This window comes from Erpetoichthys calabaricus, chromosome 18 (assembly GCF_900747795.2).
Source record: "Erpetoichthys calabaricus chromosome 18, fErpCal1.3, whole genome shotgun sequence".
NCBI classification, from domain to species: Eukaryota; Metazoa; Chordata; class Cladistia; order Polypteriformes; family Polypteridae; genus Erpetoichthys; species Erpetoichthys calabaricus.
In genome coordinates this window covers 12,698,198-12,724,079 of record NC_041411.2, presented here as the reverse complement: position 1 = coordinate 12,724,079, position 25,882 = coordinate 12,698,198, and the positions used below count along the sequence as shown (strand labels likewise).

The 25,882-nt window shown below is 41.2% G+C and overlaps 1 protein-coding gene across 3 annotated transcripts; it reads left to right on the top strand.

The window, feature by feature from the left end:
* The first annotated feature begins 788 nt into the window (after positions 1-788).
* On the top strand, positions 789-20,559 carry ogfod2 (2-oxoglutarate and iron-dependent oxygenase domain containing 2). 3 transcript variants are annotated; one of them, XM_051921572.1, is made up of 8 exons: positions 789-1,082; positions 1,164-1,220; positions 4,517-4,627; positions 6,440-6,539; positions 8,370-8,494; positions 9,390-9,647; positions 13,885-14,160; positions 20,437-20,559. In XM_051921572.1, exons 1-7 carry the CDS (start codon positions 963-965, stop codon positions 14,155-14,157), a joined length of 1,044 nt encoding a protein of 347 aa, XP_051777532.1. In that variant the 5' UTR covers positions 789-962; the 3' UTR covers positions 14,158-14,160; positions 20,437-20,559. The 3 variants fall into 3 exon arrangements, with proteins under 3 accessions (XP_051777532.1, XP_028681296.1, XP_028681295.1); XM_028825463.2 differs by lacking the exon at positions 20,437-20,559 and having other exon boundaries at positions 796-1,042; positions 4,517-4,649; positions 13,885-14,972; XM_028825462.2 differs by lacking the exon at positions 20,437-20,559 and having other exon boundaries at positions 797-1,042; positions 13,885-14,972.
* The last annotated feature ends 5,323 nt before the right edge of the window (positions 20,560-25,882 follow it).

Sequence of the window (25,882 nt, the reverse complement as noted above, 5' to 3'; positions counted from 1 at the left end):
GATCTCCCCAGTCTCAGACTTCCGAAACTCCTCCTAAAACACAAGAGTGCCATTTACACCCTCCAGCACTGAGCTGCACTTTTAAAGGGGCTCGTTAAAGAGCACGGAGGTTACCTGCAGGCAGCGTGCTTGCGGCTCGGGGAGACTTAGCGTGCAGTGACGACGTGCTGCCACTAGAGGTCACCAAAGGCGTGCCAGAGGAATATTAATATAGACAGATATGAAAGGCGCTATATGATTGATAGATAGATGTGAAAGGCGATATATGATAGATAAAATCAGTTCCGAAACAATCAAAAACAAATTGGTGACACTAATTCTGGAAATGCCGACGCTTGCTTCGTATCTATAACATCGTTAATTTCTGTTGATCGGTTTAAAATAAAATCATTATTTTTAAGAAGTATGTAATAAAACGTTGTCAATGTTAATATTGCGTATTTGCAATTTTAAAATATTTGTAATGTTTTTAATGCACCCAATTTTGGTATTTTGGCTCGAGTAGCACAAATTTGACTATGCATTTGCTAAATGGCGTTTGATTGTTTTGTTTTTTTATACTGTACATAAAGTAAAAACGTCCTGCGATTGACTGGTACCCTGTCCAGGGGATTCTTCCAGTTGCTTTGAGCTTTAGCCCCTCACGACCCTGCTCAGGTTTAAGCGAGTTTAGACAGTGTAATGGTATGGTACAAGCGGAACCAATGTTCCCGTTGCTGTGCTGTCACGGCGCTCATATCTAGGTGGGCAGTGGGCGTGGCGTTCAGCTTGCGCAGTTGTTGCTGCCACCGCTGGTCACCAGTGGTCACTATAGCGCTTCTCCCTTCAGTGAGTAGAATCCACTTGCAGACCTGCATTTGTGGGTCTATCCCTGCGATAACGTGTGGTGCTGTGGCTCTGCAAGTGGATGCTATTTTAGCCTTCAGTCACCTGTGTGTTAGTTTAGTTTTGCACCGATCGAGATGTCGACGACGCAGTTCTACCACTGTTCGTGTTTCTATACGGATAATATTTTTCTGACAGAGTTCAAACTTCACATTAAGTACACGTCCGAAGAGCAGTTCAGACAGACGTACGGAGCGGTAAGCACGGTGGCGACCGCAGATGTTTGTCAAATCGTAAACATCGATAATCTTCAAATGTATTTGTTGTGTCACTTGCAGATTTTGAGAAAGCGTGGCTGTTCGACGACTGAGCACTTCCAGAAAGTCTTAAAACAGGTAATGGCAGTTTGTGCTTTGGAACGGCTGTGTGTCAAGAAGGATCCCCACTGCACTTGAGTGTTAAAGGTGGGCGACTTTTGTTGCACAAGTGCAGGGAAACGCGATGCTGCCGTGGTGGTCCTGTTAAAAGGAACACTCGCCGGACTCAAAAGACTGTAGAGATGCGAATGAACAAAGGGGGCCTAATGGCAGAATGGGGGGTGCTACAGAATCCCCCTTCCTCATGTGGCCTCGACTATGAACGAGTATACACCGTGACAACAGAAAGAGTCCGACACGGCAGACACCTGTTGACACGCACAGTGCACCGCACTTTACTGGCGGATTTTACAAGTTCACCCGAGGAGTGCGGTTTTAAAACGCGTTCGTGTTGCAGGAAGGCGATCGGAGTCATCTTCCACTGGGTTTGTAGCGCATTACTGGATCAAATGGCTTTATAGCTAGAAATGTAAATGTTGTTAATAGTAATAAAAACACATTAATGATTCTCTCTGGACTGACCCTTAACAAAACAATTGACCGATCCGAAACGCCGCCCGTAAACAGCCTAGTGTTAGTAATTGCCTGTTACAATATTGTTTGAGCTTTTATAAAAGGCCAACCTTTACTCTTGGGATAAATACATTTCTCACTATTATTAAATAGCCTGGTTCCTGCCTATCTATCTAATTACTGAGGCAGACGCATAATGTCATGACAAATTACATAACTGACATTCATTCCCACAAGTGCACCAGTTGTTAAAGAGACTGAGCTGTAATGGACACTGTATGGCCAAAAGTTAATGGATAACTGACCACCACGGCTATATGAGCTTGTTGGGCATCCCATTCTAAAACCACAGGCATTAATATGGAGTTGGCACCCCCCCATCCCACAGCAGCCTCCACTCTTCCCTCAAGATTTTGGAGAGCAACTGTGGGAATTTGTGCAAATTCAGGTAAAAGCACATTTGTGCAGTCAAGTACTGATGTTGGACAAGAAGACCTGGCTCACAGCATTCTGGTTCATCCCAAAGGTGTTCACTAGGGTTGAGGTCAGACCACTCGAGTTCCTGCATGTCTTTATGGACATAGTCCTGCTGGAACAGAAAGGGGCCTTCCCCAAATTGGAAGTGTACAAAATTGACAAAAATGTCTTTGTCTGCTGTAGTTGTCACAGGAACATAGGGGCCAAGCACAAACCCCTCCAAACTGTACGGTGTGCTCGGTGCAATCCAGAAGGTGGTGTCATCCTGGCATTCACCAAGCCCAGACTGGTCCATGAGAGTGTTATATAGTGAAGAGTGTGCGTCACCACTCCAGAGAACACCTGTCCAATGCTCCAGAGCCGAATGGCAGTGAGCTTTACGTCACTCCAGCTAACGCTAGACATTGCACATGGTGATCTTAAGTTTTCGTGTGCAGCTGCTTAGCCATGGAAACCCATTTCAGGAAGCTCCTGAAGCACGGTTCTTGCGTTGATTTTGCTTCAAGAGGCAGTTTAGAACTCTGTTGTGACAGTGGATAGATGTTTTTTTCCATGATGCAGCACTCAGTGGCCCCACTCTGCGACTATGGGTGATCTGCCACTGCATGGCTGAGATGTTGTTGCTTCTCGACACTTCCACTTCACAATAACAACACTTACAGTTGCCTGGGGGAGATCTAGCAGAGCAGAAATTTCACATACTGACTTAGATCAAAGGTGGCATCCTATGACAGCAACAAGTTTAAAGTCACTGAGCTCTTCAGTAAGACCCAATGTTTGTCAATGGAGATTGCATGGCTGTACACTTGGTGTTATACACCTGAACTCATTAAACTGGAGGGGAGTCCACAAACTTTTGGCCATACAGTGTATGTGTTTGCAGACCTAACAGATTCTGAAATAGAGTAAAGAAACACAAGGAAGAATCTGTTAGACTACTCATGCAAGAAGTGAAAGAAAAGGTCAGAAAAGCACACCGAGACAATGGCTCCAGCCATAAAGAAATGTTTTGAGACACTGGTGGTCCCAAATCTTGTACTTAACCATCAGAATGGTTTTGCTGTTGCCACTTCTCCATTCTGACTGTTGTGTGTGGATAGTATGATGAGTCTGAGAAATTAAAACAATGTCCTTGTAAGTGCAGAAATTCTGGGGACAATTAATTTGGCATTACCCTGTCAACGCGTTTATACTGTGCAGCACTAAAACTACAATTACTGCTGTACACATTACTAATTACATAATTAGTACACACGCAGATTTGTTTTAGACATACAAAAGTTTGAATGTGCGACTGTAGGCTAAGTAGTTGTGTCATCCAAGAAAGAGACAGACAAGCTGTAAGATTAGCTAGTAATGCTACTCACTTATCATGGTGCTGGAGAGTGCTGACATGCTAATGTCGACTGGCACACTGGAACATTAATGACACTGTAAGCCTATACAGTGAAGTTCTAAACGGATACATGGAAACCTAACAATACCTGCCCATTAACACTGAGCGATGGCCAGTTGACAGTGGAAGGCAGGAAAAAAAGAAACAAAAACGCTTGTCAGCCACACTCGCCGAGGAAATAAATGGGCAGCCATTAACAAACAAGTTAGAGACGTTCACAGTGTCTGAGGAACTCCGCCAGGCCGCCAACCCTCTCCTTGTCATTCAGCAGTATGCTGCTGGTCTAATCTGACAACAGAATTTGTCCATCCTTTAATTCCAAAGCTCCCATTGTCTAAAATGTCTTTCCGTGGGTAGGAGTTGTGATTCTTAACTACAAATGAGGGACTCCGAGTAAGTGTTGTTCACGGTGTATTAAATAATAAAAAAAAGAACTGCTACTTGATAATGAGAACATCTTCAGATTTAAAGATCAGGGCTCCCTTCTAGGATGGTGGCACCCACCTTTTACACACAAAGGGCCTTCCTGCACTGTAAGTCTGCTTTGACCCTCATTCCCCGGTCGACTAGACCCGATGTTTTGCGTTTGAGACATGTTCGGTTAGCAGCAGTTAGTTCATTGATTTTTGTATAAAACCGGAATGTCAGCATGGCACCGAATCCCAGTCCCCATCATGGTGGCAGTTAGTTGTTTGCCTCCTTTCTGTAATTTTGTTTTTTGTTTTTTTTTTTGGCCTTTGTGTGACACAAACCCACAAATATCGGCGTGTAATGATCATCTCTCGAGTTGGTCTGGTGGGGGTCAAGGCAGAGGAAGGACAGCTGCAAAAAAAACTGGTGCTGTGCTACATGGGTTCAAAATTGGATGGATGGGCTGAACGGGGTTGGCATCCTACTTTACTGCACTATTTCAATGTTTTTCCCCTAGATTGAAAAGGAGATTTATCGAAGAAAGCTGCTTGACGAGGAAGCGATAGAGAGATCTGCAATGATTCGTGAGATCTACAAACCATTCCACCGACATGTATATGTGCTACAGGTACAGCGCGACGTCCCATAGGGTATGATGCATCTCATTTGGTCACCTAACATTTACTACCTTTTATAAATGGTACTAGTAACGGCACACTGCAGAATACACTCGACTTGAGTATTCCTAGTTTTCATCCTCTTTCTCTGTATGTTTAGCATTCATTTGCTTAGCGGTTAATGCGCTTGCAGCTCTTCTTTCCTCCACCCTAGCGACCCGCTTCTTCTCTTCTTTCATTGGCATCTTTTCGCGTTAAAACTGATTAAGTCAGTGTTTGTGTTGCAATTACCTGATACGTTTTCTTTAATTTTTCACTTAAGCTGGCACTTAAGTCTTCAATCTGCCTCAAGAATGATTTAAGATATGAAGCGTTAGGGGAAGTGATGGGCGCCGTTCTCATCCCTACCACCTTCGCCGTTTGCATGTGCTGCACGGCTGCCCTGCTGGTTGATTCTACAATAAAATGAAAATAAAAAGAGGAATAACCTTGGACGCCAATCATCACCCCGAAAGTGGATAGTAGATGTCATATAGTATATATGTATCAAATGTCAGGTCAGCAGGTCAAACAGTTTGCGAGCTACAGGTGATTTAAAACCCTGGACAGACAAATGGACAGCCACGGTAGCGTATTATATCTCTCTATTATAATAAAAAAATCTTGGGTCGAGGCGTGAGGCAGAGATGTGAAGTGGCTGATGCACAGTGTACCCCGGGTGGGGAATAATTGATTCACTACAGCTTTATTATTGGCAAATATCAAGAAATAAAAAATGAATGATATGAAAATAACAATCTCTTTGAATTGTATACCCAGTTAAACAAACCTGGGGGTTGGTGGGTTTTGCGAGCGAAGCCCCCTAGTAAGAAGATAATGATACACTGCAGGAGAGAGAAGTACTGTAGCTAAGGCAGGGGGTCTGAAAAGTCTGGCTGCAAGTTTTTGCTCCAATTCAGTTTCTTATGAGAAGACAACATTTCTCGGTCAGGCAACATTTTTAGTCATTCTTGCTTGTTAAGACAACTTAATTGCTTATTTTGGTCTTAAACAACTGCATTTAAAGTTTTTTTTTAATTTTTACTAGCAATGCGATGAAAATGACACAGGAAGCAGCAGTTCTGTGTCTCACTTGTTTCCATTTACATCTGTCTTCATCGTGAATAATCTAATTTAACCAAATATTGAGAAGGAAACCAAAGAGAAAAATGTGAAGGACTGAGAATTACTCCTCCGCTTCAGGCCACAAATCATCTAATGATATCCATAAAAAGGAAAAACAAAAGAAATCAACGATATAAGATAAAGCTGACATGGCCCAAAGAAAAACACTAACCAGCCATAAAATGAACTATGATATGTCTTTACCCAGGACTGGTTACTAGTTAAGCAATCAGGTTGGAACAAAAACCTGCCGCCACTGCGGCCCTCCAGGACTGAATCTGTGACCCCTTGGTTAAGGCATTGAACATAGATTTCTGGTTGTGCTCCCCACCATCTATGGCCCGTTTTGTCAGGATGTGGACGCATGTTAATAAACAGTGAGACTTACAACTTGCCATCAAGATAATTAAATTCAGAAACTAGCAGGCATTTTCAATTTTCTCGGGTTACAATGGCAAAGTCCTACAGATGGTATATTTCTGGATGAGGCGTTTTGTAGATTTCTTTTAAGCGTACACAGTAGTCAGGTGCAGGGTAGGAACCAAGCCTGGATGTGGCACCAGATCATCGCAGGTCCATTATGTATGTAATTATAAAGCTTGTCATCACTTCTCCGTAATCCAGATGCTGCTTTAAGTCTTTATCTTTTGTTCTTTCAGGAATCCTATCTAGCCCCAGAATTTCTAGAAATTGTTACATTTTCAAAGTGTGAAAATGCCTCCATGGACAGGCTGCCAAAGAGCATCGTGCAGCTTGCAGGTATTTTATCCACAATTCTTAAGTCATTTGAGAAGAAGCCTGTCTCAGGAAATGACTTTGTTGTCAGCTTGATGCTGCAGATAAATTTCATAAACCTGTGATGTTGTGTTTGAACTGTCAGGTCCAAGTCTCTGAAATTGAATTAGTAAAGAGCTCTGAGCAGACGTCGGATAATGTGGTAATGTGTGCACTATCTGGGATTCACACATTTTGTTATTGATGATACTCTTCATTTTTGAGGCAGAGCTTGTTTTATAAATATCCATCCATCCATCCATTTTCCAACCCGCTGAATCCGAACACAGGGTCACGGGGGTCTGCTGGAGCCAATCCCAGCCAACACAGGGCACAAGGCAGGGAACCCACCGCAGTGTTTTATAAATATAGTTATTGTAAACCGGAGGGCTAAGGCATCATATGCCTGAAATGTAATGCCATGGTTTTCTCCACCTCCACCATTCAGAGAAGAATATGGATACATAGGAGCAGTCAGGGGTGGCGGCGGAGCGGTATTGTTAAATGCTTTGATGAATGACAGCGGCTGGAGGACATGAAATGAATAACACTTTGATATCTGTGTACTCGCACTACCACACAAATCTCTCCTTTTAATGTGCCTCATGGTGCACAAGAAAGACAAAATCAAGGAAAATCCTCGAGTGAAAGTCAGCTGTGACTGTTTAAACTAATCACAGTTGGAATTCAGTATCTCATAGGAAAGCCGACTGTATCCAATATCAAAAAAAAAAAAACACACACAAAAATCTGAGACCATATTGATGCTGGGTGTTTGCACCAAAATTCGGTCTGTGACAGATTTTTGGAAAAACTGGAATCGGGTGACATCAGAGTGGTAAGGCAGATGTGGCCTCACGTACCTAAATGGGAGCTGTACATGCACAGTACATATCAGTTGAAGAAGAGCATCAGGCCTCAGGTTGGCCAGAACTTTTTTTTTCTAATACAGTTTTGTGACACTCCAATATGTAAAACAGAAAGATTTACTCCAAGTTTTAAATAAATAAATAAATCTACTCTCTATATATAAAGTCCTAAGCCTAAAAGTGCAACGATTTTATGTCACGTTTTTTGTCACGCTTTAAATCAGCCTTATTTTAAAACCTACATCTATATGTGTGGTATCATTCTTTTCAGAATTTATCAAACTGTAATGTGATGTTGTTAAATTTTCAGATTGTTTTTCCGTTTTTAAATTATAAACTAAAAAATATCAAGAACTTGCGTTCCGCGAGACTAGATTTGGTGCCAAAAGATTTAACCACGCCCGGGGCTGGAAATAAAAGACAAAGAGTAGGACAGCTGCTGTACAGGCTTTTAAATGTTCGAAGCGCCGCACGAGATGCAGATCGTGCAGTACAGCAGCAGCAGCAACCCAGTAGCTGATCGAACAAAGAGGAGGTAAAAAAAAACTATTTGTTTCCCATTGTATCACCGTTTCTGTTTTGGAGGAGCGACTGCATCTCCTTGGGATGCGTTCAGACACATCTTCACAACGCGTGCGGCAGAGACGCGAAGTGGCTGGGGGGTTGGTTAGCGAAGCGAGCAGGGGGCGAACCCCCTAGTAAATAAATGAATAATGACTATCATCCTCGCCATACCAGCAAACCTCTGAAAAACTAAGGTGGATGAAGTTGATTTTTGTTTTGTGTGATATTTGAACAAGAGTACCTGCTTGCTCTATAATCAGTTTCATGATTCTGTCCATTTAATTTTATTGTTAAACTATATATTCTTATTTTCATATGCTAATAGTGTGTTGCAGAGTGCATAACAATGATACTCCTACTTTTTTGCATTCATTCCAAAAAGCTCCAAGGACCTATCGTATACCTGTGTTTACTGAAGAATTCTGCAGAGATTTCATTGAAGAACTGGAGAATTTTGAGCAGTCGGAAGCACCAAAGGGAAGGCCAAACACAATGAATAACTATGGGGTGAGAGCACAAAGAAGAACGAGGCTCGGCCTTTTCCTATACTATTAAGTGAAACCCCTAAATAGAAACCGCCATGGTTGTTGTAAAGCTTAAGTGCGAGAGCTACTTAACATGAACAGGCTCCTGCTTTAGATAATAATGATAATAATACATTTTATTTAATAGCCACCTTTCTTAACACTCAAGGTCACCTTACAATGAAAATAAACATTAATAAAATAAAAAGAATGATAAATCAAAAAGCAGAGGTACAGAGGTAGTAGCAAACACACAAAGATAACGGGCAGTAGCAGTGTTAAATTCACAATTGGTATGCCAGTTTGAAGAGACAAGGTTTGAGGGCAGTTTTAAAATGTGTTATTGAATTGAGCTAACGTATATGAGAGGGAAGAGAATTCCCGAGTTGAGGAGCACAATGAGAGGACACTCGAGCTCCCATAGAACAGAGTTTGATGTGTGGTACAGAAAGTCGAGCTGCAGATGAGGATCTGAGTGAGCGAGAGGAGTGTAAGTCTGTAGGAGATCAGTGAGGCTGTGGAGAGCTTTAAATTTTAAGAGCGGTATTTAGTATTGTAATCGGTAGTTAGATCTATGGACATGCTCTTGGTTTTCACTTTGTTCTTAAATTGTATGGATAAAATGGTTAAAATGTGTGGATAATATCACTTTTTTTAAAATCTCTTACAGGAATTGTATTTACATGTACTGCTGTTAGCAGTATTTGCTTGAAGGTCGCTCATCCTCCTCCTTGTAGCTTACTCCTGCAGTTTTAGTTAAAGATTTACAGATTTTGCCTTTATTTTAGTAGAGACATGAGAAAGAACCTCAAACTGTCCTCCTAGTGCTGATGTTCAAATGGGTCACATTGCTGTTTTCTTGCTTTTATCGATTTCAGGTTTTACTAAATGAACTGGGTTTTGATGCCACTTTCCTGACTCCCCTCCGAGAGGCCTATCTGTGCCCTGTGGCGTCGCTGCTCTTTTCTGATTGTGGAGGGGATACTCTGGACAGCCATAAAGCATTTGTGGTAAAATATGCTTTGCAGCAAGACTTGGATTTGAGCTACCATTACGACAATGCGGAGGTCACTCTGAACGTGTCATTGGGAAAAGACTTCACGGAGGGGAGCTTGTATTTCGGGGACATGAGACAGGTATTTCCTCGTCCATATTCTTATTTTTTTTTTTTTTGGTTAGTTACTGTGTCGTCTTGAATGTTTCTACTTGGAAACATAACTTTGTCATATAACAAAGAACAAACCGTTCAGATAGCTTTTCTCAGTCCACGTGCTGGAAGAAGTTCATCTGCTGCTTTTCTGTGCGATCAGTTTTTTCATGAGATTTCATCTGAGATTGAGATATCAGTTTTATTTCACCCCGGACGCCGGGATGATGGCGACCCTCTCTGTGGCTGTAGCTTCTGCTGCAGGGATAGGCTCCAGCCTCCTATGACCATGAACTGGTTTGAGCAGGTTTGGAATGTAAATCTACATTTTATTTTGTTCTTCCTAAGGTATTGCAGTTCATAAATATGTATTTTCACACATTTGACAAAAATATTGGCTTGACAGAATGATAACTCCATTCTCTTACTCCTGCCTGCATTTTGTAAAGTAATTACTAGCCAGTGATTAGGCCTTTAATGACCTCTTGGGCACGGCTGCCAGCAGTGTGTCTGTCTGTGGAAAGAATGTCAACCTTGTCGAGAGGTTTACTTACCTCAGTAGTGACATTCGTGTCTCTGGTGACTCTTCCTGTGAAGTAAGTAGACTGATTGGGAGAGCATGGGGGGTCATGAGGTCGCTGGAAAAGGGGTGTGTGGCGCTCCCGATGTCTGCAAAAGGATGAAGGTCCAAGTCTTTAAAGTCCTGGTGCTTCCTGTCTTGCTGTATGGTTGTGAGACATGGACACTATCCAGTGACCTGAGACAAAGACTGGACTCCTTCAGTACTGTGTCTCTTCAGAGAATCCCTGGGTACCACTTGTTTGGCTTTGTGTTGCTCATGGAGTCCTGAATGAAGCACATTACCTCCATTGTGAGGGAGCATCAGTTAGGGCAGTACGGCCATGTGTCGCGATTCCCGGGGGGTGATCCGGCTCGCAGGCCCCTCATTGTTGTGGACACGAATGGCCTTCACCAGGCCATGGGGATCCCACCGTAACTCCTTGCTGCGGCAGATAGATGGTCATCTCTTGTGGGTGGGACTGGACCATTTGTCTGCCTTGGGGGGGTTGCCCACTGGGATCCTGAGCTGTTTTGTTATGTGGTGGGCATGGCCATGTAATGTACCAGTGCATGCACCCTAACCTAACCCGATTATCTAACTCTGACAGATCGATTCAGCTGTGGAATGGGCCTGCGTAGGGTTAATTAAAGCAAGTCAATGAATCATAAACAATGAAAAGAATATGAACTTAATTTGTACTTAATTAGAAAAGTGAAATTAAGGCAATAGACCGCCAGATATAACAAAGAGTGAAAGCATTTGTTATTTATGAATTACACGTCCATCTAGTTTCTGAAGCATTTTATTCTTTTAGTAACGGCAAGGGAACTCAGGAGTGTGAAAAGAAGGAGCCACTGATGGTGTCCACCTGCCCAGTGCCAATATCCAGTCACCCAATATCCTGACCCTGTGTGTCTTTAGGACAAACAGAATAATAGAAAGTAGCCATGATAACCCAAGGGTTTTGTTCTCTGTAGTTAATAAACTACTCGAACCCGCATCTGGTCCAACTACCTCTTCTACTGAAGTCTGTGAGGAATTCCTCCACTTTTTCCGTAACAAAATTAAAGATCTAAATAATTCAACCAACATAAATACATCATCTGTTTATATCTCTCCCTGTTTTCCCACTCCATCCAGCTCCTTCTCTAAGTTCTCACCAGTCACATCTGCGTTTGTTAATGACCTGCTTTATAAGATGAGGCCGACTACTTGTGTACTGGACCCCATCCCCACCACACTACTTAAATCCTGCCTTCATGCCATAATCCCGACTGTTACAACAATAATAAACTCATCCCTTGACACTGGCTCTGTGCCGCTCACTTTTAAAATTGCTTCTGTAACCCCAACGTTAAAAAAGTCTGGCCTTGATGCTGACAATCTTAACAATTTCCGGCCTATTTCCCACTTACCTTTCCTGTCAAAAGTTCTTGAGCGTGTTGTAGCTTCCCAACTCACCAATTACCTAACCTCTAATAATTTGATGGAACCCTTTCAGTCTGGTTTCAGGGCGCGGCACAGCTGTGAAACTGCTCTGCTACGGGTAACCAATGATTTGCTTATGGCAGCAGACTCTGGACAAACCAGCATATTAATTCTGTTAGACCTCAGTGCAGCATTTGACACTGTCAGACATGACATCCTACTGTTCAGAATGGAGAACATGCTGGGTATCTCTGGCACTGCCCTCCAGTGGTTCAAGTCCTATCTGACTGATAGGCAAGAGTTTGTTAGTCTTGGCAACAGTAGATCCAGCTCAGCGCCAGTCACACAAGGAGTCCCTCAGGGCTCTGTCCTCGGTCCTCTGCTTTTCTGTATTTATATGCTTCCCCTTGGCCATATTATCCGTAGTTATGGATTGGGTTATCATTTTTATGCAGATGATACACAGCTCTACTTCAATGTTAAAAGTGGAACTTCATCAGAGCTTTCTCAGCTCACAACCTGCCTTAGTGAAATTAAAACCTGGATGGAGCAGAACTCTTTAAAATTAAATTGCAATAAAACTGAACTCCTGCAAATTGGGACTAAAATGCAACTTAATAAAATGAGCTCCTTCCCAGTCCATCTTGGCGGTGATCTCATCAGACCTGCCTCTACTGTAAAAAATCTTGGTGTCATTTTTGACTCCTCCCTCACTTATTCCGCCCACATAAATCACATTAAGAAACTTTCTTACTTTCACCTCCGTAACATATCCCGTGTTCGCTCCTTCCTCTCCTTCTCTAATGCTGAGAAACTTGTCCATGCTTTTATCACATCCCGCATCGATTATTGTAATTCCCTACTGGCAGGCGCCCCTTCTAATCTTATATCACAGCTCCAGCTTATTCAAAACTCAGCTGCAAGAGTCCTTACTCGAGCCAGCAGCAGCGAGCACATCACACCCATCCTGCTCCGCCTTCACTGGCTCCCTGTGTCCTACAGAATCGAATATAAAATCCTACTAATAACCTACAAAGCTTTAAATAACCTCGCGCCAAACTACATCAGTGACCTTCTCCATCACTATGTGCCTGCCCGCCCACTAAGGTCCTCTGATTCTGGTAATCTTGTTGTGCCCGTCACTAATCTACACTCCATGGGTGACAGGGCCTTCAGCTGTATAGCGCCCAGATTCTGGAATGACCTACCAAAATTAATCAGGTCAGCTGACTCCATGAATTCTTTTAAAAAACAACTCAAAACTCATCTGTTCAGGAAGGCTGTTTAGCTCTACTTGACTTTATTACCTTTCTCTCAGTTTACTTCTCTGTCAAGATGCTCATGTAACCTGTATGTGTGTGCGAGAGACCATCAATTATGTTGTCTGTTTTTTTTTTTTCAGAATTTACTGTCTTAATCTTCTTTGTTTATTTATCTGGTTTGTACAATGCTATATACTGTATATTCTGCCGTTCTTTATTTATTCTGTAAGTGCCTTGAGCATGGGAAAGGCGCTATATAAATAAAATGTATTATTATTATTATTATTATTAAATAAGTAAAACCACATGGAGCCGATGTTCACTATACACCAACAGTGACTGGGTCAGAATTTAAACCCAGGATTCTGAAGCTGTGTGCCAGCCTCTTTGCCCACCATCTCACTAGCTTCTGAATTGGTATCTTTAAATTTTAGATCCCTAAAACTACCAGTTAGAATTAGGCAAGGATTTTCACTCAAAGCTGGAAATGACTTTAGCTTGGAATGAAAAGTCAACAACCATAGTTGTTTCTCAAGGAATAGGATTAGTAAACGGTGGTCCACATGGAGCCATGCAGGAGTTGCCACAGCCTGTCAGCCTAATTCTGTCAGTAAAATGTTACTACATGATGTAAAACCCATTTGTTTTGTGCAGTAGTTCAGTGTTTCTCAGCCTGAGGTCATGACCCAGTGTTTCTTTCATGACCTCCCCCTTAGTGAATTGAGTGTGATCGTCGGGGCAGCGTCCCGCCATGTCCCAGTAGCATTATAAGCAATCGCAACACACAACCCACTGGCAGCAGTCTGCATCCCTGTGGTTGAGAGTCACTGGTAGAGTGCATGTGAGATAAAAACATGACTGTCCACATCTTCCGGCTGATTTGCAGTTCTATAGTGGAACAAAAGTGATGTTTTGGTGCAAAATAAATTGGCTTTTTATTAACTGGTTGTTCACGGATTTTTTTTCCTCTGCAGGTTCCAATAAGTGAAACAGAATGTGTGGAGATTGGACACGAGACCACACATGGCCTTCTGCATCGCGGGCAGCACATGCATGGCGCTCTTCCCCTCACATCCGGGCAGCGCTGGAATCTCATTATATGGATGCGATCCTCAGTGGTGCGCAACCAGCTATGCCCCATGTGCAATAAGAAGCCGGAGCTGGTGGAAGGAGACGGATTTGCAGATGGCTTCACAAGAGAGGCGCCAGCACCGAGTGCCAACACAGACTCCTGTGTCGTGATCTAAAATGTGAGGCTGTGAAATGTGGCTGATGCACTTTAATCCATATTTCAAATAAAGAAATACTATATATAGTTTATATGTGGAGGTGGGATGGAACAGACAAACAGTTACAAGTGGTCAGGCTGGGCAAGCTCAGAAAAATGACAGCTTATACAAGAGAAGGCGGGCAAACACAGTCTTGTTCATATTGATAGGTCGCCCGGGGCCTTATCTGGAGGCCTGGTTTTCTTTTTTATTTTATCCTTAATTGTCAAAATGTGCTGATTTAGTTGAAATTTTCAAAGAGAATATTTTCTCGTAATTTGTTTATAATGTTAGTATTTATGAAAACACCAAGGTAGAGCAAGAGTGCCATTTATAAGTTGACATTCCTAATTAGCTGTAGTTGAATCGAATGTGTAAAACTTGACATCTTGCTCACTTCAATATTTGGCCACATAGCAGCTTAAACCTGAATTTGGTCAAGTTTAGAGGTTTTCTAAATTTGGTCTTGTTAATTCGCTTAATACATTTTTATCATTTATAAAAAAAACAGCTGCATCTCCATGGGTGCACTTAAATCACCCACCTGGGGTCTCATGACAGGTTTTCTTCTACACCAAGTGAGTGTCACCCATTGAACTGCTGTTTTGTATTCTGGTGATTTCTCCACGTTGCATTCTGTAATTGAAACGTAAAAAAAGAAATGGGCAGTTAATTTATTCTCAATTATGTGTTTAAAAAAATAAATAAATAAAACAGCACAATTGTCAGTGCGGATGTTGTAAACACATTCCATATTTTCTGGTGGTCAAACTTTCAGGTTTACTCTAAAATCAAAAAGTGAAGCACATGAATTTGGTTAACTTGTACCACGATTTTATACTTCTTAAGTAAAAAAACACAGAATTCAACCAGTGTAAAAGGCGCTATATAGTGCCTGGCACAGACTGACACAGAGGCACATGTAAAACAAGCACACTTTTTATTTTTCTTCACCTGTGGGGCACGTCTTCCCCATGAACCCCACAGGCAATACACAGTCCCAAAAGCACGTAAATCCAACACCAACAACTCTCCACCTTGGCACCACCACTCCTCCCAGACAACCTCATCCTCTTCCTCCCGATTCTGGCTGCTGAGTGGTGGATGCTGGCCCTTTTTATAGGCCCCCCGTTAGTGCTCCATGTGCTTGATCACCTGTGGCTAATTGCACTTCCAGGCGGTGCTGTAGAGATGTCCAGGTGGGCTCCGGGATCCAGGCAGCACCTCCGGCGGCCATCCCAGATCCCCACATGGTTGTGGAGAACTCCAGCTCCCATGACACCCTGTGGGAAACTGAGGCACTGTCGTCAGCCAGGGAGGCTGCTACCAAGTGTCCCGGCGGAGGTATTGAGGAGCCCATGGTGGCTCCCCCAGACCATATACAACAGGGGCATCCCGGCCAGGCATGGGACCCGGCCGCCCATTACACCACACTGCAAAATACTAAATCCTGTGTCCATGTCTTACAGTAGCTCAACTTTAGGCTTAATTATATGTCTAAAAAAATAAAAACCAACAAGAAGCATTAACCCATGATGTCAACATTCTCAAAGAATGGCTCCTTTGCTTGTCAACTTCAAAGTTAATTGCTAAGTATACTAACAAAAGCTTTAAAGAGCTTCCATTCACAACTTAAAATGGAAAGTAAATGTCAGTCTGGTACTCCAGAGACAAGAAATGGAGGGCTGCCAACTGTGACACGCTTTGGCACAAACGGAGCCTCCGAACCTTTTCAGTGTAAGCACTTTATAGGACACTAGTTGTGCTACCCACCTAAAACGGGTTGAAATCTCAGTAATTAACGTAGACCTCAGTGTTTGTGTTTGCAGTGCACTGTCTAGTGCAGGGGTGGGCAATGTCAGTCCTGGAGGGCCGCACTGGCTGTAGATTTTGTTCCAATCGAATTGCTTAATTAGTAGCCAATCCTTGCCAATCTCAGACCTTATTTAATTTTATGACTTGTTAGTCTGCAATGTTAGGTTGTTATATCGAAATTTTTTTCCTTTCCAAGGATATTATCCAAATGATTTGAAGCCTAAAATGGATAATTTTCAGTCTGTCACACTTTTCTCTTAAGTGTTTTATTAACCAAATAGAGGATGATTAATCCACACAATAGTTGGAGAACTGTTGGCTCTTTTGTCATTTGTATCGTATTGCTAATAACAGTGAGTGCAGCTGATTAAGACTTAAATAAGCAGTTAAGGGTGGGGGACCTTAACAGGTGAGACCACTAAAATGAATAATAATAATAATAATTTTTTGCATTTATATAGCGCTTTTCTCACTACTCAAAGCGCTCAGCAATTGCAGGTTAAGGGCCTTGCTTAAGGGCCCAACAGAGCAGAGTCCCTATTGGCATTTACGGGATTCGAACCGGCAACCTTCCGATTGCCAGTGCAGATCTCTAGCCTCAGAGCCACCATCAAATGTCACTTGAGTAATAAGAGCTTCACCAGCATCTCATTTAAAAAACTGGATTTGAACAAAAACCTGCAGCTACTGCAGCCCTCCAGGACTGAAGCTGCCCAAGGATCTATTGGAATGTATTTTATAATCTTTACAGTAATTAAATGCAATGCTACAAATGTTTGTGATGCACCTTTTGTTGGAATGGCAAATGCAATGCATATGTCCATATTATAAGCCGTTTGGTATGGGATTCGTAAAAGTGCTGTTAATGTTTGTGACGTGCCACCTGTAAGAATGAAAAAATCAATACATTTTATTACTACAAATGTCTGTGATGCACAGTCTGTTGGAATGACAGAGACACAGCAACCAGACAGAAACTAATCCTCTTATTAAAGTGGTAAATATCTTAATTGGGCATCAATCCACTTGGTGTACATGTCTGATAGATCATTAGTGACTGGGCGGTTTCTCTGTTCTCAGGATGGGTTATTTTTTAAACTGATGAACACTGATCTACAGAGGCACCCAGGTCATTGTAAAGAACTCATCATCCATTTTGCATACTTGCAGTTTAGTGTTGCTGGCCATCCTAGCAGCAATGGGTGCAAGGCAAGAGTTGCACTTGGATGCCATTGATTCCTGCATACATGCAGTGGGTATTTGAGCACCTGTGACCACAGCAGGCCACTTTATTAGGTCCAGCTGTCTAATAGTGTCTTTGCTTTTAAATTCTTTGAGGCCTGGATTCAACATCAAGTGCGGAGAAGATTCCTTAGGGATTCTGATCCCTTCTGACACTTGACAACATCCAGCTGCATGGCAGACACTGAGATCTGAGGGCAGTGCAATCCGCTGGACTTCCGGTCAACTTTATGGAATTATCTTTAGCCAATGTGTGCTTTGTTTGTTATTGCCGCTGCAGTGTGTCCATTTGTGAACATAATGGGAAACAATTGTCCACAGAAATGCTTAGAACGCAATCAGATGATGTTCAGCTGATATTAAGAGGATTAATGTCTGCCAACCACCACCAGCAGCACCACCAAAGACACAAAGCACAATTCACAACAGATTCATGCAGTAGATGCTGAATTCCGATTCTACTAGCTGTATGCGGCAGCAGAAATCAAAAGTTGCAGACCAGACATGTTCACTTGTGTTTGGCTATCACATGATTGGCTATTTGGAGGGGCTAGCCATTATCAATGAGCAGGGGACCCTATAAGTAGCCACTAAGTGTACATTAAAACAAAATTTGATGTTAGTATATCCTTAGTTTTTACATATTATTGCTGTCATATCCTAATGCTTATGTAGTCTTACTCTTTATTGGAACATTATAACAATCTAGACAAGAACAGGCGATTCAGCCCAACAAAGCTCGCCAGTCCTATCCAATTAATTCTTCTAAAGAAACATTATGTCGAGTTTTTCTGTTTGTTAATTTTTATGGTAATCATTCCATACAAATAGATCAATTTATAACCAAATAAAATTGAAGACAAATCAAACCCCACCTTAAGTCGAGTTTTGAAGTCCTACTGTCTACCGCACTACTTAATCACTTACTCCACATCTCAGTGGTTCTTTGTATGAAGAAAAACTTCCTGTTTCTGCGAAATGTACCCTTAAGTTTCCAAACGTGCCCCCCTGTTCTTGATGAACTTGTTTTAAAGTAACCGTCTCAATCCACTGGACTAATTCATAAACACTTCAATTATGTCTCCTGTTCTTTTCCTTTTGTTTAAACTGGAAAAGTTTAATTTCTTCAGACTCTCCTCATAACTCAGAGCTCCCTTAATCAGCCTTGATGCTGTCCTCTGGACTTTCTCGTTTGTGAAATGGAGACCAAAACTGATCACAGCACTCAATGTGGGGCCTCACTAGTGTGTTACTTAATAACAATTTGACTTAATAAATCATCCATTGTAATTCTATGTGTGTACTACTGAAGAAAGATAGTTTTACATAAATAATATTTTATCTTTGCAGGTTACCATACATAAAGTTTTTCATTAAAAGTGGTTGAGGGTGACATATTGTAAATGTCCTCAAGTGGTTTTAACTGTTAGACCCCTCTGTATGTGAAAGATTATTTTGTCCGATCATGAACCAAAAGAAAAAAGATGGACATGCAGACTGATCAGTCCGATTCTAGTCTCCACATCCATCATTGCTTCCCATCAGGGTTTGGAGGCAGCCACCTGCCCCTGTAGTATTAGGCCTGGGGCAGCAGGCAGCCCTTGACATGGAGCTAATTATTAATTTTAACAATGTAAGTGTAATAAAAATGGGTTCAATACTACATTTTCGGTTTACAGAAAAGCTAACTTTAAAATACGTTAGGGTGAGGATTTGAAGTTAAATGTCTCATTAGGAGGGATGGCGTTTTTAAATGATATTTACAATAAAACGGTGAAGTGCGACATTCGACACGACGGAACCTGTGCACAGTAGATTAAGGTGCACGGACACACTTTGACGATGCACAAGGATGTTTTTTTCCCATTTTAAGTGTTGAGGGCCGGCGGGCAACAAATGGGAGAAACCGAAAGTGTGAGGATCTGTGTAACAAATATAAACAACATTCATCGTCTTCTTGCATTCTGCAGCATTGGGCCGACGCAATAACGTTTGCCTTGTTAGTGCAGCTGGACTAAAAGCATCAAATGAAACAGGTGAGAATCACAAGTCCTAATAGGTGCCGATGACTCTTCTTACCTTCGGCTTTGCAGGCGGAGTGGAAAACGAGCGATTCCGACGTGCTGTGTCCGCTGATTAACACACGGGAAAGGACCGCGGCGGTGGCGTCACTGAAGTTCAGTTCTGTCTATCCGGCCAGCCATCTTCCTAATCCGTTTAAACTCCCAGTCAGTTCCACAATCACTGCGCCGTGTTTACCTTGAGGTTACCTTCAGTGATTTATTTCGGGCTCTTATTAGGCATTCCAATAAGTACAGTAGTGGGAGGTTTAGAATTATTCACATATTAAGGAATGTGTTGCGATAACTAACGGCAGGGTGGCGTAGTGGTTAACACTTTGGACTTCAGACTGCCTGTGCACCAAATGGAAAAAAATGAAAAGGAATGTAACCAATGATGTGAAATGTTATATGTCGCGCAGGACTTTATCGTAATTCTTGCGCCATACACTAGTAGTAGTTCTGTCCCGTGGATGGAGTCCAGTCCAGTGTGCGTGGGACCGACCTATGAAACTCAAATGCGTCACCCTCAACAGCAATGTATTAAAATACACAACTAAACACCAATCTGCTTTCCTGATACATACCGTAATTTAAGTCGTTAAGTGGCGAAGGCAGTTTCCTCCGTGCAGTTGTGTGAGTTTTGGACGGGTTAACATCCTTGTAACATCTCAAACCCATTCCTTTGGTCTACAAATAAAGTTCAGACTGTTTATTAAATCACACATTTGGTTTTTGCAAAAAGATTACACATTGCTTAAATTGTAGTGCGACTCCATGTTTTTAACATTTAACAAAAATCCGTGGGGAGCTGCACGTGCAGAACCAGATGTTTGTAGCTTTTATAGGAGACAGAACTGTAAATGCATACAAGGCGCAACTTAAATGATCAACAGATCGCCACTCGTACACACCCAGGACGGTTTTCTAGCAAAGATAACAATATTAGAAGTAACAACCGCACAAAAAAAAAAGGAAAATAAGTTATGATGAAGAGAAAAGGCTCCACGATGGTAATTGTCAAAATAAAGTAATCCAGTGCACAGCAAACTTGAGTAGCTTGTCTCTTATGTGCCATTGAAAGAACAGGTGAACTCCACTATACCTTGTGGCAATTTTATTTGTGCATTTTTTTTTTCAGATTGTGCATACTGAATGAATAATTAAAACTTTATAAACCTACTGAGGGCAAGTTGCTGGCCACCATGGGACACAACCGGTCACACAGCAGGTCAGTGAGCAGAAACCGGGGTTTGCCAGAGAAGAAAAGGAAGAGAGAAAGCAAAAGCCAGAGTCTTCATGAAAGGAAAGACAGAAGTTCAAAGAAAAAAAAGAGGAGGCGTTCCAAAAGCAGCAGATCCAGCAGTTGCTCTCCCCACAGAAAACAGCATCGATCCCCAAGTAAAGACAAAGGTAGGTCTCACCTGCACGTAATGAAGGCCTGGCCACCTTAAAGGCAGCAGCAGACCTTGGACTTCATCCCGCACAGTTTATTTGATGTTAGCTTCGGCAGTGACACTTGGACGAAAGAGATGTTCAATCTTATATAAATGTCATAAGGTGCTGTGACCCTATGAGACATTCATGAGATCACAGGAAGGCTTAGCCCATCTTTCTTATCACTTAGCTTATCTGTACTATGCATTAGGAAGTCTGTGGCTCCCCTGGTTGGTGCGATCCGTTTACAACCTGAAATACATTGTTTGAAATGCACAAGACCTCTGCCTTGTTCTCTAGTTACTGAAGACCCCCTGCAAAGTAGGCCAGCTACAGGCCATTTGGTTTCAACACATCACACCACTCTGCATTTCGTTTCCAGCGCAACACATATTCCAGTATGCACTCCTGACAGTTTTAACCTTTTAAATTTTGTTAAAATGTCAAATTTATTTTTGGTTGTTGATATATAAATATATGAGGATCACTTATTTTTTTTTTTTTTATTTGCCTTAAGAAAAAAAGGTGAAGCGGAAATCAAGGTCCTCCTCCTCCTCTTCATCTCGTTCTTCTTCAAGTTTCCAGTCATCCTCCTCCTCTGAATCCAGCAATAGCGACTCTAAGTCAATGAAGAAGGACAAACATAAACGTAAGAAGGTCAAAGAGCGGGAGGAGGAGGAGAAGAAGAAGAAGAAGAAAGAAAAAAGAAAGAAGCAGAAAAGAATGAAAAAGAAAATGGCCAAATTGAAAAAACAAATGAAGAAAGATATTCCTACAGAAATGGCTCCCAGGAAGGCAGAAGAAGCAGAATCTTCTCTTGTAATGTGGCAGAGTGACAACTCTGTGGAATTAGGTCCTGGTAAGCAAGTGGCTGTTGATTTCACCAAAATGATAAAATGCAAGGAAACAGTGGTAAAAGTATCACTGTACTGTTTTCTTACCAGTAATGACAGATGAACAGAAAGCACGCTTCATGACCCGGAGGCCCATCACAAAAGAGGAGTGGGATGCCAGGCAGAGCGTCATCCGGAGAGTTTTGGATCCAGAGACTGGGCGCACAAGGTTGGTTGGATAATCACAGCTGAGCAATATGGATTAAAGAGACAGTAGCTATATGCCTATATATGATGTATGAAGTATGTACATGCAAACATATTTACATTATACTGCAGGAATATCTACATATAAACACCAGTCAGCCACAACGTTTGAAACACCCATTCAATAATGTGTGGGTCCCTCTCATGATGCCAAAACAGGTCCAACCCATTGAGGCATGGACTCCACAAGACCTCTGAAGGTATCCTGTGGTATGTGGCGCCAAGACATTAGCAGTACATCTTTTTATCACTAAGTTGTGACATAGGGCATCCATGGATCAGACGTGGTTTTTCGATCAGATTTCGATCTGGGGAATTTGGAGGCGAAGTCAACACCTTGAACTCTTTGTATGTTCCTTAAGTCAATATTAAACAATATTGGCAGTGTGGCAAGGTACATTATCCTGCTCATAGAGGCCACTGCCATTATGGAATAATGTTGCCATGAAGGGATGTATGTGACCTGCAACAATCTTTAGGTTGGTGGTACATGTCAAATTAATCTCCATGTGAATGCTAGGACCCAAGGTTTCCCAGCAGAGCAGTGACCTGCCTGCCTACCTTTTTCTTCAAGTAAATGACACACATGGACCAGGCCACCTTCCTTCATTGCTTCATGGTTTAGTTCTGATGCCCACATGCCCATTGTGGGAGCTTCATCCGGGCATCACAGTTTGTCAAAGCTGCTCATATCCACACATTTGCCCATTAGTTCCGTCTTCCAACATACATCTTCAAGAAGTGACCGTTCACCTGCTGCCTAATATATATCAAACCCTTTGACAGGTACCACTGTAGCAAGATAATCACTGTTATTCACTTCACTTATCCGTAATTTGAATGCTGGAGCTGATTAGTGTACTGTATATATACACGTATACTTATACATACAGGACATTTACATGTACACACACATATACATAGCATATAGATATAATAGTACATATATATTACCAGTCAAAAGTGGTGTTTCTTTCTCATACTACACACTTTGATGATATTCTCTTCTTATACAGTTGTCCGTCTGGGCCTTCACTTTCTTTGCCTATCCTGTTTAGATCCCGTTTACCGTCTTCTCTCAAAAGACACCTTTATATGAAATGTCCAGTTTCTTATCAATTTGTCATATGGAATAACCTTCATTTTGCAAAACAAGAATAGACCGATGTGTTTCTAAAAAAAAAAAAAAAAAAAACTTATTAGATTTTGGATATACTTGAACCCAGAACTTAACTTTAGGAATGCGAGTATCTTGCAACTTAAGTGAACTGAATAAGACATTTCAGCAGTGCTAATAAAATTTCAAAGGTTTCTCTAATCAATTTATATTTGAACTAATTAATAAGCCAAGGGAGTTGACCATTAGGACCCTGAAGGAATGGCTGCTGAAAATTGGGCTTTGCAGTCACATGCGATTAATAAATTAGAGATCCGTCATTTCAAGCAGTAGTAAGAGCTATTCGAAACACTAGGAATGTCTTAGTTGTATTTTAAAATCAATTTAATGGTATCTTGATTAAAAAATATAAATTTTTGTCAAAAACATGAAAATAATGTGAATGTGTCTAGACCTTCGGCTGGTTGTGTGTATTTGTATACATACATAAACGCAAATATTCTTTTAGCAGTACATAGTAAAAGTTAATCTTTTGACATTGACGACTCTGTATTTAAAAAACACACAATTGTGCTTCACCTAAACTTTATATCTAAAAAGTAGGTAATCATGTTTGTAAAATGAACAGATTATTTATAGTAAAAAAAATGACAATTTTCTAAGCCTATTTAAAAAAAAAAAAAACTATAAAATACTACAAGGTTGAAGCTTGCAATCACATCCTTCTGTAATGTTATTAAGACATATGCTTAAATACTACAAACTGTTTTTTTAACGCTGACATTTGTCTGTACAGGTTGGTTAAAGGAGATGGAGAAATATTAGAAGAAATTGTCAGCAAGGACAGACATAAAGAAATCAATACGGTAAAACCCTCTGTTTTTCACTACTTGTAACACACACAAGATTGGGTGCTACTTTGTATTCATTATATTATTATTAAATTAGATTTTAAAGAAAAAAAAACCTTACCTCTTTATTCCAGCGTACAGTATTTCCATCTGGTTGACTTAAATAAACATATGCAGCTTATGGCCTGGAGTGCTGCTTATAAGAAGTCTGCAGGCCCAAAATAAAGGCAAGGAGGCCAAAGAAATAGAACAAAAGTGTTTATTAACAAAAAAAAATAACATAAGGGGGAAAAATATATTACCAGTGCATTAACAACAAGTAAAATGATAAAAATAAAATTGTTTCTATTCCCTTGACCTGATTGACACTTGTTATTATTTCTGTCTACACACTTACCTTTTAACCAAACCACAAGCCTTTTTTTTTCTTCACCCTCTGTACCTTTAATCACGACAAGCCTTAATTTTTCTTACCAGTCAAGCTTTTGTCAACAGTCCCCCTGGCTCTGCACAAATCATTTCTGTCCAAGAGAGGCTTTTTAGGCCTTGGACAGAAACATTTTTCATGGAATATTCAGGAAATGACTTCCAAGGTCAGGACCAGTGCCGGAATCCCTGAAGGTGTTTTCCTAGAGCTTCCCAGGACCTTAATCCCTTGTTAAGGGGTAATACAACCCCCAGACTACCTGTCTGTTACAGTGGCTAGCCAAATTGAAGGGTCTCCTGCTGCCAGCTATCAATATGCCCTTGATAAGTGTTTTACAAATTTCATAAGCTCAACGTCTAGCAGCACCTTTTCAGGCTAGGAGTGTCACTGGCAACGCCACTGTCAGTGCACCCAACATTTGGACACCCAAAATATTGATTTGTGTGGTACACCCAAAAGGTACAGGTTGGTCCAGATGTAATTATGCAATTATTGCATTGCATTAAAAGTTGCATAGTTAGATCTGGACCACCCTATACTTGCAGATAATAAAATTGTACACAAAGTCAAACTTAGCACCTTTTAATGCAAAACAAAAGCTGCCACAGCTTTATGGCCAGAAATTTCAAAGCTTCTAAAGTAGTTAATATTTAAACCACACGTTATTTCTATGTCTTTTAATAAAACAGAAGATCTTGTCTTTTGTAGGGTTATTTTCACATTGCATTACTGTGTAATAACATTACCAAATGTTCCTTACTTGTGTAGTCATTTGAATTTTTAACAGAGAGTTGGCGGGGGAGGCTGGAGCCAATTCAGGTTTTGCTGGGCCAGGCTTTGTGTATCATGGAGTCAACTCAGTAACTGACACATCCGCACTCACTTGCACAAAAGCCAGATTAGTGTTGCCAGTTATCCTAACCTGTCTGTATTTTGAAAAGTGTAGGAAGCTGGAAGAGAACGGCAGAAGGCACATGGACAACAAGACAGCCTATGCCTTTACTGAAATTAAATTTTTCTAGATTCTGAGTGTCATTCAAAGGTCATACCAGTTAAAATTAAATTAATTTTAGTTCTGTGTGATTCATTCCTATTATTATTATTATACTGATTTTTTGGGGGAAAATGATGGGCGCATAGTTCTGGTACTACACAGCTTTGAATAATCTCTGTTCCAGGCAAAACTATATAAACCTAAGTGAATCTGGCCACATTCCCAGTCTTCATCTTAAATTCAATGGTTGATGCAAATCTTTAGGGGAGTGCATTGTATGTGCTTTTGTTTCAGCAATTAGAAAGTTAGATAAGCTTATCTCTGACCTGAAATACTCTCAAGTGTCTCAGTCATGTAATACTGTAATTTATCTATTTAGTTTTATGACATGGAAATGCAGTTTTAAACTATCCATGAAAAACAAACAAATGAACAAAATGAAACCTTTGTTATAAATGGAAAATAAATGTGCAATATTTATGTTGAAAACCACCAAGCAAAAACATTTTCAAATTTGTCCATATTCTCTCTTACAGCAAGCAACACTATATGATGGATTGTCTTACCAATCAAGAATGGGACTGAATAAATAATATCGATTCGAACTGTGGCAACAATTGTTTTTCTTTTCCTGCTATTGTATCTTTTGCTGGACAGAAGA